Here is a 14,335-nt window from a genome sequence, read left to right on the forward strand (position 1 = left end):
AACTCAGAGTGCAAAGAAGGGTAGCACTGGGATGGGGTTGTCTTCATGTGTTCCTGTATTTACTTTTACAGCTCTTAGCCACACTGCTTATCCAGTACGAAAGGCTGAGAGGAATTCAGTCCTCTGGAGTGCTCATTATCTTCTGGTTTTTGTCTGTGCTTTGTGCCGTGGGGCCCTTCCGGTCAAAGATCATGACTACAACAGCACAGGTAACAAGCTATCCTTTTTAGCACTCGGAGAATAGGAAATGTAGCATCCACATCTGTGTGAAAAGAATGAATCACCCGAGTTTGGAGTCAGATCTGAGCCCAGGTTTTGCCAGAGAGAGAGAGAGAGGAGTTTGGTTCTGTTGTTTTGACTCAGATTTGTGTAACTAGAAGGGAACTGGATGTCTCAGACAATGTCAAAAAGCAGATTTTGCTTAGCCCAGGGCTATACTGGTAACCTGATAGACATAAGAGAGCAATACCAACACTGTGTATATGTGAACAGACTCCTGTCTTTTTTTGTCTCTTTCCCTTTTGCAGCCTTTTGCTTAAATGGACATGGGTAGTAATCAGAGAGGACGCATTTTAATATGTCAAGTTCCTTTTTTACTCAGGCAGCTTGGCCACATTAGACAGCTCCATGGGCTTCCTTGTGTTGGTGTCTGATGTGCTGAGGACAGCATTTTGACTCCACTGGGGCTGGAAACAGAGAGGAAGTTGGAGGGAGAGGAAAGAAATCTGGGCTGTTAAGATTCCTGTTTGAAAACATAGCAGGTTCTCCCAAAGTAAGAAACTTGTTGAGTTTCTCACAGAAACATATTTCACTAAGTAGGACAAGGCAGATTGCCCCAGTGAGTAAATCATCAAAACCTGGTAGAGAAAAAGAGTGCTTGGAAAACATTAAGATGATCACTTCTCAGTGAAATCAGTGTTGATTCTGTTTGGTAATTTCTTGTTTTTATTCTTGCTTCTTTGTAATATTAGCAGCATTATCCTGTTAGCAAGGATTTTCTTGTAGCAGGCTGTTGTAAATATTCCAGCAGAGATTGAATTAAACCTTAACTGAGAGCCTGGGTAGAACTTTGTCAAATAGTAGCTGCAATCTGGTGAGACTGTTTCAAACACCACTTAGAGGCAGCTTTAAGAAGTGAAAATATTGGACTATCAGTGTTGAATCCATGATCATCTTGAAATTTTGGGTGCAGAGCCTTAGAACAAGTCGGGGTAACGTTTCTCCTCCTCTGACTGCCCAGAACCAAATATTCCTTCTCTTGCACTTTAAACTTTAAACATTTTAGGCAAACAGTGGGACTGTTCAGAACGACATTAGGGCATGAAAGAGCTGTATAAAGGACATACCATCACAGCAAGAAGTTTTAAGGAAAATGCAGACTCATGATTAGGAAAGGAAATCTCTCTAGAGCAGATGGAACTCTTATTATGCAATGCAGTGGTTATTCTGCAGCTTTTCTGAAAGTATTTGGCACTCACTGCTTTGTCAGTGACAAGATATTAAAGGATGTTCTCTGATCTGGGTTGACAATTCCTATGCTTAAGACATGATGTGCGAGAACCCCCAGGGGTAATTTAAAAGGATATTATATAGATCTGATTCCAGGGGGTATCTGCATGCAGTGAAGATCTATAAGCACTTTGAACTTGACATGATTTAATGAAAAGCTTGGAGATAAGCATGTTCTTAGGCACTTGTCAGAGTACAAGCATACTTTTGTGACATAATTCCTGCTATGAGCTGCTTTGCAGTATTCAACTGTAAAGGAAGAAAGGAATTGCCAAAAGAAGCAGTGAAAAAGGAAAGAGAGAGAGAGAGTATGGGGAACTTGGAAGTGCAATAAAGCAATAATTTACAGTGTTTCTTTTTCCTCTAGGGCCGTGTAAATGAAAGGTTCAGGTTTACCACATTTTACATCTACTTTGCTTTTATAATCATTGAGTTCATACTTTCATGTTTTAAAGAGAAGCCTCCATTTTTTTCCCCTGTTAATAAAGATGCTGTAAGTATTTTTCACTTTGCTTTATTTGGATTTTACAGACTATATGGTGTTTTAAGAGTTCCACTGAAAGTACTTGTCATTGAAAGCAGCTTTGGATTGTTATAGAGATGGCAGTACTTAAGTGACCCTCTTAAAAAACACTGGGTATGAAGACTGGTATTGGGGTTTTCCATTATCTGTGTCATCAGAAATGGCTTGAAGCTGTGCAGTGAAAGCAGTTCTCCTGCTTGCTGCTTCACAGCAGTGTAAATTATATTTATGAGCACTGAAGTGTAATAATAATTATTTCAGGAGTGTTTTTTGAGGATATGATGCTCTACTTGCTTAACATTCATCTCAAGTTAGCAAAAGTCTATGAAGTTTGTCTTAATAAGGAGTTCTATATGTGTTGAGAACAGATATGGAAAAACATTAATAACCTGTGACACTACTAATATCTTTTGTTAAATTTCTTCTCCAATTCAAAAACAGTCCCTATAATTGGATTTATGTTTGAACCAAGCTGAGAGAGAAGTTGAGCTCATGCCCTAAAATGAACATCTCTGAAACTGTAGAATGACATTTCACTTTATAGGTGTGATTTAAAGGCAGTGTATGAAGCAATTTTTAGGTATAAAAGGAGTTCAGGGTGGGAAATGGGAAATGAAAGAAATCAATTTTATGTCTCATTAGGACATAGGTATGTACATGTAATATACCATACAATATGCCAAAAATTATCAAAATAGACTGTTGTCATGTTAAAGTAATAGTAAATGTCTTGCTTTATTTGTTTTCATTTTTCCCCCCATAAATTCATTATAGAATCCATGTCCAGAGTTAAAATCAGGCTTCCTGTCACAATTGACATTTTGGTGGTTTACCAGGTGAGTTTTTTTCTTCAAGCTGTTGGACAGCTGACAAACCCAAAACCTGCTTGTGATCTGTGTTGCACAAAGTGAGCAGTACAGAGATTTTCCTTCTGTGAGTAGTTGATGTTGGATGCTCTTTCATCCACAATAGTGTCAGCACTTTGAGCATTTGCCTTTTTGGAAACAAAGAGTCCAAACTTTTCCTCTGCAAGGTTTGCAGCAGCAGTATAATGACAAATGCAGCCTGGCTGTGCTCAACACATGCAGGAATATAATCTAAACCAAGATGTAGCTCTGTGCAAAAGGCAAGATAAATTGTGGCAGCCTTTCACCCAGCTGAGGGTGCATTTTTTTTCCTGTTGAGGTTCATGGATGAATACTTTTTTATAAGGACATTTTCAGTGCAAAAGGGAAGGTGAACTGAGTTATGTATATAAATTATTGCTGCCAACTAAGGTCGCAGACAAAAGGTATGTGTATCAAAGATGCAAATTTGAGATTGGGCCTGTTACTCCATGATAAAGAAGTGGAACAGCTATCAAAGGTCGTTTTAAGACCCTGTTTTTCCACAGTGGTTGAGATCTTCATTCTTCCACGCATGTAATTTTATTGTCCTGGTAACAGCCCTGTAAAGTTGTTTTTAGTGAGAGGATGAGAACTTTCTGAACTTCCAGAATGTTCAGCTTCCCCAGTGAAGTTCTTGGCAACTAGGATGTTTGTATCCCTTGACGAAATTCCCTTTACAGTTGAGGAGCTGCAGTTTTCAGAAAAATCTGATTTTCCTTTTACTCCAGTGAGCTCCACTTTTGCATTTTGTTCACCTCTGACAGTTATTCCAGATCAATTTTATTATTTTTACTTCTAAAGCTTCACTGTTTCCATTTAATGGCACAATTTCATCCAAATGCTTCTGTTTGTTGGTTTTTGTTGTCCTTTTTTTTTTCTGAAGTAGTGTTTTCAATAAAATACATGTAATTAGAAATACATCATGTCCTTTCCTTAATTGCAAACATCAATAAAAGGAAAAAAGGGTGATAATTATTCTCCAATCTCCCTTTCTGTGGAGTATCTTCTTGCTTTTGTTACCTTAATAGTCCTAGAGTTACTGGCAATGCTTTAAAACTGAAAATTCAGTTTTCCAAACTGAATTGGACTGTTTTTCTCGATATGTGCAGCATGGCAATTCATGGGTACAAAAGGCCTCTGGAAGAGAAAGATTTGTGGTCGCTGAACAAAGATGACACTTCAAAAACTATTGTGCAACAACTGAGTAAAGAGTGGGACAGAGAAAAAGCAGAGTGCAAACAGTAAGTACACGAACAGGTCTGCGAGGTTGAGAGATTGGTCTGTCCTTTCAACACTTACAAATCGTTCATCCATGAAAAAGAGCCAACTAAAAATGCACCCACCACTTCAGCCTTTCTGTTCTTCACTCATTAATAGTTAAACTTTCTTTTTTAAATATGTCTAGGCAGAGGCAAACAGGAGCCCTGTGGGGCTTGTGTGCCACCAACACACTTCTTAGGTGCTTAAAATCTCCAAGGGCAGGTGGTGCAACTTCCTATGTGGAGAAGGGCTGAAGATGTGTGAGAACAAGCTGTTGAGTTGGTTGGGTTGTAGAAAATGAACAGTTTTTTCACTACTGAGCTGGTAGTTGTCTAACTGCATAACTGCATCCCTCCCAGGTGTGTTGGAATACAGCTTCTGGGCACATAAACCAAAAAGAATTTCTCATCATCTCCATCATGATTTTTTTGGCTTGGCAGTATTTTTAGCCTTAAGGCTCTCAGCAGTGAGCAAGTCTTCACTTCCCAGCAGTAAAGATAAGAAACTCAAAAGATGTGAAAGGCAGGAAGGGGAGACATCCCACTTTATTGCTGAGACCCTACTGCTGTTGCCTAGAAATCAAGCAGCAAAATTGTCCTAGTATCTGATGGAAATGGGATAAGGATCAGAACTTGCATACAGTTATACCCCTGCTTGAGAGGATTTCCTTCTTATTGCATGGTCTGTCCTAATCCAATCTTTAAATATTATCTGTTGTGCAACTCTATTTTCTTCTCTCCCTGCTTGGTGTCCAAAATGTTTCCAAGCAAATAGATGTGATAATAGTGTGTTTCAAATGAAAAATGTCAGTAAGAAGGGGGCCTGTGCTTCCATTTCCTTTCATTGTGGAGATTTCTTCTCCATGTGGAAGCTTTCCTCTGTTCTCTCTTGTGCATGTCCTTGCCAAATGGTAAAGACCCTATTATTTGATAATATTAGGAGAGACTTGTTATTTTCTTGGCAAAGCTAAATATGATGTGGAGAGTTCCATTTTGCAGCTAAAATTTGAAATATTTCCAGCAGTTCACCAGCAGCTGTCCACTAATGCTCTGTGTGGATATGTTATAGTTCTACTTCAGGGTTTATTTTCAGGGTTTTTTTTCATTGTCTTAATGTCTCTGTTTTTCTGGTGTTGAATAATGTGCATAGTCTGGGTTCTGGTCTTTTTGCACAGACATAAATCTTACTCCCTCAGGCTGTTTTATGGTAAGAGCACAGCCATCGTGCAGGAGTGCATGGGGTCCAGGAAAACTTTTACTAGGAAACCAGAAACTGTGCCTGGAGTTTTCCCAGGGGATTCATTGCATTTTGGAAACTATTCATATAAACTGGGGCCAATTGGCAGTGAATTTAGCTAAAAATTATGAGTCAAATTTAGCTCAGGTAAAATTTTGTGGCAACTGTATTAATGATTCTAAGATGGGGAAAAGAGCAAAAACAAAGCAAATCACTGTCCTCCAAATTGCTGTGCTTCATGCAACTCTAAAAGCTCTGCTTAGTCTTCAGTTATAAGTAGATATTCTCTATTACTTCCTGTCAAATAACAGTAGTGGTAGTTGCTTGAGAGACGTTATAAATACTTTTTTTTCCATTCAACTCTCATTAAATCTGCTCTGAGCAAGCTTTTATGACATTAAGAATGCTGTGTCAATTTGTACACATGTTGAAAATGTGATGAAAAGTATTTGTAGTGTACATAGTAGTAATTTATTTTAAAAAGCTTAATCAGTTGCAGCTCTGACATAGCTAAAGCTTTAAACTTGTTTTGTGGTAATGATTATCACATTTCTGTTGTTCCCAAAACTTTTTTGCTTCACTGCTGTCTTGTGAGTTACTGTTAAATAATTGCTAAAAATTAATTTGTTTCTTGTGAGTTACAGGAGACACCAGCATGGATTTAAAATGTCACTATAGATAATAAAGCACACAAAGAGTATTTTTTTCTTTCTTTTGCTCTCTTTGCTTATATGGCTGGAGTTTCTACTTATTCACTTTAGTGATGAGTGCAGTTTCTTCTGAGAAAGTTAGAGCTATACTGGATGGAGAAGAGAGAGCTGGAATGCATTTTCCCTCATTTTTAGTTAGCTTTTGATTTTAGAGACTTGATTTTAGCTTTTGATTTTAGGACTTCCAATATGTCCTTAGGAAGACATACTGAAGATGCAGGGCTGTATCAGCACCAGTGAGAAACTGTGTGTTTTCCCATGAGATGAATCAGTACCTATTATCTGCCCTGCTATGAATAATGGGAACCAGACACATGCTCTTTGCTTTGATTAAAAGCTGGGTGTGAGCAGTCCCACACACTGCTGAAAACCTGATCTCACCTAACTGAGGTAGTAAACACTAAAAGTGCATTTTCTCTCTTTGGGACTCTTAGCTGCAAGAGAACCATTACTTTGCTATTAGCTCAGTGTAATAAACATTTTTAATAGCACAAAGTCAGGGGCAAGTAGTCTTGTTTCTTCAAATCCTTCAATGAGTTTAACAGTCTTACTGCCAGAAAAACAAGGCTTTTCTCAAAAACTCTCCAAGTTTGATCTGGAAGACAAAGACAACACTGTTTGTTCTTGTCTGGGGGGAGAAAATAAATTGACTGGTTTAGGTTCTCCCCCTGCCCTCTAGCTTTATTGCAAAGATGTTGGGATTTGCAAATGGCTTTTTCTGAAAGGATGTGGACAAGTTCACACATGTGGACTGTTGGCCTCAGTGAATGGTCACAGGCTGTTGGAATTATTGGACTCTGCAGTTAGCCAGCTCCAAAAAATCTGCGCAGTCTTTATAAAAAATCATTAATTCAACCTCACTTGGTAGTACTTACAAATTATTTTTCAAATGCCTTGTGGTAAATATTGACTGTTTCTAGGGTGCCTTTTCCATCTGTTTTTTCTTGCAGAGCTTATGTGCCTCAGATTAATTTCCAACACCCTGTTCCACCTGGACTTAACTTTCCTGTCTGACATTCAGGAAAATTTTTGCTAGTCTCATAGCCCCCAGGAAACAACAGCAATTTGATATTTTCTGGTAGAAGAGTTGCCAGGCTGATGTTTGAGAGCAATTCGTGGAGGAAATAATTTCCCAGAGTTGATGGGCAACAGAAGTCAGGCACCTAAACCCCTGAGAGGTTTCTGCAAAACCTGCCTGGAGCCCTTGAGAGCAGTTTGGGCATGTTTGGGCCCATTTTTCATCAGTCAGTCTAAAAAAGTACTTGTGGAAGAGTCACTTTTGTTAGCTTATTTGGCAGTGGGAGAGAGGCAAAAAGTACAAAAGGAATCCTAGAATCCTGGAATCATTAAGGTTGGAAAAAATCCCTATGATTATTGAGTCAAATAGTTAACAAAATGGTTGCAGATAAACAATATTAAATGCCTTAATTGTCAGCTGAGTAAAATTTGGACACCTAAACCCAAGGTTTCTCTCCTGGCAGAATCTGAACAGCTGTGGTCCAGATCTTGGGGATGGCCCAGCTTTGAAGGTGCTGTGGTTTCTATTCAATTTCAAGTTTCCAGAAATGCAAAATTTTGTATTTTGAGAGTGCTGTGCCTGCTGCAATGCCTGTTGCCACAGGGGGATTAATTCTGCTTCTCTGGAAGCAGCTGTGTGATCGATAAGGGTTTAGCACAACTCCTGATGGAACAATGAACAGAGGCTCAGAAGGAGTAGGTGAGCGTGCCTTGTGTGGGATGTCCATAGCACTTCTTTGAGGATTCCTATACAAGAAATTGGAGATCCAAAGTCAATCTGTCCTCTAAGGAAGTCCAGCCTTCCTCTCCTCCTCCTTTGGGCCTCATTCTCATCTCATGGTGATTGATTTTGTGGCCTGTGGATTGCATCCCCAAAGTACCACAGAAAAAAAAGAAAATAAAGCAAGACTCAATTGCACAAGAGTGGCTGATCCTGAGCATGCCTTGATGGTGTTGGAAGTCTTGCTGTTGGTCAGTAGCAGAGCAGTGGAGGGTGCAGAATTTGGGGTGCTCCCACAGTGCTGTTCCCACAGGACAGTGCTGTTCTCATTGTCAGTTGTCTCCTGTAATTTGTTTTGTTTCCCTAGGAAAGAGGATGTGTCATACATGAGGAAATCGAACCATGTGCAGAATCATGATGGTGGCAGCCCAGAGGAAGCAGAAGTCATGATCAGAGACAAAACACACAGTAGGAAACCTTCCTTTCTCAAGGCTTTGTTGAGGACCTTCGGGCCATATTTCTTAATTGGCTCCTTCTTCAAGTTGATACAAGACCTGCTCTCTTTCGTCAACCCTCAGCTTTTAAGGTCTGTTTACTCTGTGAGTAGTTTCTATGCGTGATCCCTATGCATGCTTGGCTTTGGCATAGGGCAATTGTTTTTGAAATAAAGAGTTAGTTTCACTCACAGTTCCCTCCCTCACCTTCCCCCCTGCAATGCCATGAGACATGAGTTCTTTGTTGTTGACTCAGCTGTAAATTGGACAAGCTTCACTGAAATGCTCCATTTGTAAATCTCCCATTGCTGTGGGCAGCTTTGACTTACAAATTACCTCTTGCTCTGTGAATCAGTCCAAAGCAATTTCTCCCCATTTCTAAAGGATTAGATGTGAAATCAAAGTGAAGTATTGCTGGCTGGATCGATCCAGTGGTCTCTGAATATCTGATATCCTCATGTGTGGATGGTGGTTGCAGCTGTGGTGTGACTTGATGTGCAGATGTTGTCTGATGCACCAGTATGTGGTGCTCTGGCCACACTGCTGTCTTCTGGGAAAGGTTTTGGGCCATTTAGATGAGTTCATGTGCTCTTAGTTGTGTTCAGCAATGAGAATGTGAGAGGCACAGTTGCAGTGAATTTCCATGTGAAAGAAAATTATAGTTCTATTAAAAAAAAATCCAGACAGAGGAAGAGGTCATGAGAGAAGTGGTCCGTCCTCAAATTCTCTTTGTGTGAGGAACAGCTCTACCTCCCATCTCCAGGGGGGCCAGTTACTCAGACTGATCCATAAAGGAATTTGCACAATCCCCACATTTTTTTCTTTATTAGTATTTTTCTTAAAGTGAGGAATTCACCAGATAATCATTAGCTAGGAAGAAAGCAATAGTGGAATTACCAGCATTTCTACCTAACAATAATTAATAGAAAAGCACATAGTCCTATAATGCATGAGGGAGGAATGGAACTTGAGTGGAGGTCACAGGTAGATGTAGAGATAGGGAGGAGAGAAGGCTCTGCTCCTATTTGAGTATCTCTTAAAAATAACCAGTGTTCTGAGATCGTGTGGTTCTGTGAGTGGTTTGTGATATACCCAGAAATTTGCTAAAAAGAGGGTCTGACCAAGTATGGTGACATATAATAGCTGACAGTCTGTCTTCTCCCAGAGCCCCTGCTGAAGAGGAGGCTGCTGGCTGCCTCCTGAGAACACATTAAGTGTAACCTATTCTGAGAATTTCTCAAATTTGCATGACTTCCTGAATACGTTTCAGTGATATCTCAAGGCATATTATGGTGAATTTCTTCTCAAGTCTAAATTCCTGCAGTCTGGGAAAATGCCCTTCTGATGGTAAGGGAAGATGAAAAAGCCATGGCTGTCTGGCAGACTGCATGTAAGATACTTTCATGTTTCTAAAAAGATTGGTGAATCCCTGGAACTACCCGGAAGAGGTTTTCCTGAAGCTGTTCCCTTTTGCAGAATGAATGAATGGAGCAGTGCAGAAATAAGATTTCTCTGGACTGGAGGAAGAAAGATGTAGGAACCTCATGCTTCTACTATAAAGCTTTGGTTGCCTGCTTTGTAGTTTCTGGGTCCGTTTTTCTCCTGTTGATTGTTTGAACCATGGAGCCAAATCTCTTTTTCTCCTATATTTTGATAGTTCAGTATTCTGGTCAGTAGGCTGAAATCACAAATGTGATTTTTGAGAGGACTGGACATTGCCATGTGTCCCTCTGCTTTTTCGCTGTGTGTCCGTGTGCAGCTCTAGCAATGAGAGCACCTGTGAGGAGCTAAAAAGGACTTATCAATAAAAGCTGCTATAGCCATCTTAATGGTTCCATTTTACAAAAAAAGAGTAGGAGTGAAGGACTCTTTTTGCATCCCTCCAGGAGGATGTCTTTTAATTTAGTGCTTTTTTTTGTGGGAAAACACCCCAGGCAGAAGCACTCAGGCTGCTTGAAGAAGATTTGGGTAAGAAGCTGCTTTGCCTGCCTTGCTGCACTGCCTTACCCTGTCCTATCATTCACCTCTTGCCCTAGGGGCCTGCCTAACAGAGCTCATACAGTGCTCCGTGTGTTTAAACCCTGAATCTCGAGGGAAACCAAGAGTTTCTCTTCATATTTCATTTTCAGGCTCATTTACAAATGGACTTTGTCACTGGCAGAGCTGCAGGTTTTGCTGTTGGATCTTTGCAATGTTGTTCGACTGAAATCATAACTCAGCCTATATCCTGGAGAGCTGTTTGCTTTTTGTGGTTAGGGAGAGGATGTGGCAGGATGCTGTAGTTGGGAGAAGCTGTGTTATGTCCCATTAAATTTGATGCATGGTTTTTAAATTTTTGTTTCTTTTTCCTTTTCCTTCCCTACTCTGCTGACAAACAGTGTTTTAATCGGCTTCATTAAGAACAAAGATGCCCCAGCCTGGTGGGGGTTTCTGATTGCAGTTCTGATGTTTATCTGTGCTGTGCTGCAGACGCTTATCCTTCACCAGCACTTCCAGTACTGCTTTGTTACTGGGATGAGGCTAAGGACTGGGATCACTGGGGTGATATACCGAAAGGTAAGGCTGGAAGCATTCTGTGGGCTGGAACACCAGCCAGACAAGTGTGCTCAGTTCTCACATATTTAGGGAAGGTTACGCATGTTGGAGAGGAGTAGCCTCCTGTAGTATAAAAGATTGGAGGTTTGGTGAGTTTTTAGGAGTACCGCTTTAATACTTGACAGAATTTTCCCCTGAGCAGTAGTGTAATATGGGTGTTCTGGCAGGTTACTAGACATACCAATACTGCTTCACTTTAAATGCAGGAAGGAGAGAGACTTAGATTAGATGTAAGGAAGAAATTCTTTCACATGAGGGTGGGGAGGACCTGGCACAGGGTGCCCAGAGAAGCTGTGGCAGCCCCATTCCTGTAAAGTGTCTAAGGCCAGGTTGGATGGGGCTTGGAGCAACCTGGGATAGTGGAAGTTGTACCTGCCCATTGAAGAGGGATTGGAACGTTAAATTTCCTTTCCACCCAAACCATTCCACAGTTTGGAAGAGGGATCTAGGAGAAGAACATGTTTATGCTGTGAGTGGATCAGACCCAATGAGGTTTTCTTCAGATTGCTATGCTCTGCTTGAGCTGGAGTTTCTCATAAGCAAAACCATTTCATGAGCACTTGTTCCTTGGAGATCAGGAATGGATGTAGGTGAATTATTTTATTCTTTTTGGAGAAGCACATTCTTGGACAGTGTCATTTTGCTAATAATGGAGGATTTGTTCTCCATGTGTATCAAGATTGTGAATGCATTGACGCTCTCTCCCTTGTCAGTCGTTAGTGATCACAAACTCAGCAAAGCGCTCATCAACTGTTGGAGAAATTGTCAACCTGATGTCAGTGGATGCCCAACGCTTCATGGACCTGGTGACTTTCCTGAACATGTTGTGGTCTGCACCACTGCAGATATTTCTAGCTTTGTATTTCCTCTGGCAGGTACAGACATTGTCACAATTTCATTCATACACCCACACCTGACGTCTTAATTATTTTGTTCCGCTGATAGGCCACATGGGCATTTGAAACAGAATGTTTCCTTTGTCTTTCCCCTGTCATTACTCCAGTTTGATGGGCTCAGTCTCAGACTCTTATTCCCAGTAGTTGATACAAATGAGAGCTTGAGGGAAGTGTTTTAGAGACCAAACCAAACAAAAACCTGGACGTAGGAAATATCATGTGTAGAGATTATGTCCTGTTACATAAAGAAGTTTTGTGCAAGTCAATGTGAGACAAATGTCACCTGGAAAAACCATAATTTTTCATTTGCTACATTATGACATTGTTTCAGGTTTATTCCAGGTTCAGTTTGAGCACTGGCTTTTAGACTTGTTTCTGTGCAATTAATGTCTTTTACTCCATAAAACAGTAGTACCAACTTAACCATATTGATTTCAGCTCAAAAGCCATTAAATTGCAGCAGCTCTGAGTTACTGCTCTGCAGGAAGCTGAGCTCTGATCGCCAGCAGTTTGTATGCTTGTACTCACACTGAGGGTACTGGGTTAATTCCATAATTACAGTTCCTTTGGTCAGAGAAAAATCCAGAGAAAAATTCCTATCACCGATACAACAATAGTTATTATTGTTGTTGTTATTCTCCTTATTATTATTATTCTAATTTTTATTATTATTCTTGTTACTATTCAAAGTGGTCCCTTTTTTTTCTGTCTCCTCTTCACAGTTCATCTGTGGAATCACAACACTTCACTGGGATAAGTTCAACTTGTCAACATTGATTTCTGTTTCTAGCACTTACCGTTCATTTTGTGCTGATTGTAGGGAGCACTTGGGTACAACAACTTACTCTGTCTTTTTAAATCAAGACTTTAGGGCCTTCTGTGCTGGCTGGAGTTGCTGTGATGGTCTTACTTATCCCATTTAACTCTGCAATAGCAATAAAAACCAGAGCATTCCAGGTAAGATAGCAGCAGAGAAGGTAATGCTACATGAGTTTGCAGCTGTGCTATGATGTAGAGGGTGATCTTGTCCCCCAGTGAGTTGCAGCTGGACCAGTTGCTGAAGATTGGAGGTGGGCCTGATCTTGACAGGCCACACCTGTAACCAGCAAGAACTAGTGATATATAAGAGTAAGGAAAGAGGAGTGAGAGGAGTCAGATTACTACTGCAAGGGACTGGAACAGTCAGTGTGTAGAGGACCTGCCTGTGAGGAACATTAAGAGGGTATGAAGCTCTGATAATATGAAATCCTTGTGCCATGATGACATTAGAACCTGTGTTATCTAAGACAACACTATGAGAAATGAAGACATCTGGGATTGTTAATAAGATGCCATTTGCAACAATTTACTTATGAGTGAGAATGTACTGGTATGTTTAAAAACTGTATCATCTTAGATACTTTTTCCATAGTGAAATGAATGCAATTTAAGGGAAAAAAGCCTTCTGTCATTGAGCCAGTGGCTTCTTCATACCTCTGGAGCAAGCAGCTTTTGGGATTAGCAGCAGGTTTCTTTGTCTCCATATTCCTTCACCTGCTATCTTCCTCTAGGAGTATCTAAAGGCAATTAATGCTGTTCTTTAAGCTGCAAACAAATGTTTTTAGAGGTGGCAGCTAAAACCTGACAGTTTTAGTTTTATGCTAAAAACCAGTGTTGATGTTCACTGCTACTTAGCTGGGGCAAATCTCATTTTTTATCTTAAGGGAAAATGATCCTTTATTCCTTTCTTTGTAGTCTAAGTTCTTTCTAGTCATGGAAAGCTGAAAAAGCACCAATATAACAGTGCCCTCTGGCTTTGTGCTAGAAAAAAATCTAATAATTGACTTGTGCTATGCAGCCTATCAGACTGTTTAGAAGATTAAAAAAGAAACTAAAAGTCAATCTGTTGGTGTAAGAAAGGTAAGAGTTGGATATAAATTAGAACTTTTAAGCACAGCTTTAGTAACAGAGTGATATTATTATTTGCCTTAAAGAGACATACAGGCTTTTTAAATCTCTTGGATGCTGACATGTTAGTAGTAACATTCCTTTTCTCCTCTGCCCATTATAAGATGCATAAATTGCTGTGCATACGTGTGTGAATTTTGTCTATAAATTTGAGCAGGGATGTTTTTATTTTAGTAACTGAATGAAACACTGTATTTTAATACATAGAAAAAAACCCCTAGAAGTAGCCACAATTTTCAAGGGATAAGAAATAAAATGTGCAAACAAGGAAGAAAAAAATCTGAAGAAATCAAAGGAAATTATAGGGTGGTTTTTTGTGAAGTGGCTGAATCTTTCTTTAAGATGGTTTAAAAATGCAGCTCTTAAGAGTTAAAATGAGTGGAAAGCTTTTGTACTCTGCTTTCCAGGCATTTCTTTTGATTTCTCATGTCTCTAGAGGTAGACTTTAATTTGCACAATAAGCTGATAACAGTCTGGCTTTCTGTAATTACCTTTTGCATCCTCTTCAGAAGTAGCCTGCGGGCCACCACAGCTGTGATA

At 40.0% G+C, this 14,335-nt stretch overlaps 1 protein-coding gene across 2 annotated transcripts in view; it reads left to right on the forward strand.

Moving 5' to 3' along the window:
- ABCC3 (ATP binding cassette subfamily C member 3) overlaps positions 1 to 14,335 on the forward strand; it is a 47,258-nt gene that overhangs the window by 14,729 nt on the left and 18,194 nt on the right. For both annotated transcript variants that reach the window (XM_059864664.1, XM_059864665.1), the window contains exons 4-11: positions 72 to 209; positions 1,877 to 2,002; positions 2,807 to 2,868; positions 4,029 to 4,160; positions 8,231 to 8,449; positions 10,736 to 10,913; positions 11,666 to 11,827; positions 12,713 to 12,805. In XM_059864664.1, coding sequence (XP_059720647.1) covers positions 72 to 209; positions 1,877 to 2,002; positions 2,807 to 2,868; positions 4,029 to 4,160; positions 8,231 to 8,449; positions 10,736 to 10,913; positions 11,666 to 11,827; positions 12,713 to 12,805 — 1,110 coding nt within the window. The remainder of the gene's footprint in view (positions 1 to 71; positions 210 to 1,876; positions 2,003 to 2,806; positions 2,869 to 4,028; positions 4,161 to 8,230; positions 8,450 to 10,735; positions 10,914 to 11,665; positions 11,828 to 12,712; positions 12,806 to 14,335) is intronic.

This window comes from Haemorhous mexicanus, chromosome 20 (genome assembly GCF_027477595.1).
Source record: "Haemorhous mexicanus isolate bHaeMex1 chromosome 20, bHaeMex1.pri, whole genome shotgun sequence".
NCBI lineage: Eukaryota > Metazoa > Chordata > Aves > Passeriformes > Fringillidae > Haemorhous > Haemorhous mexicanus.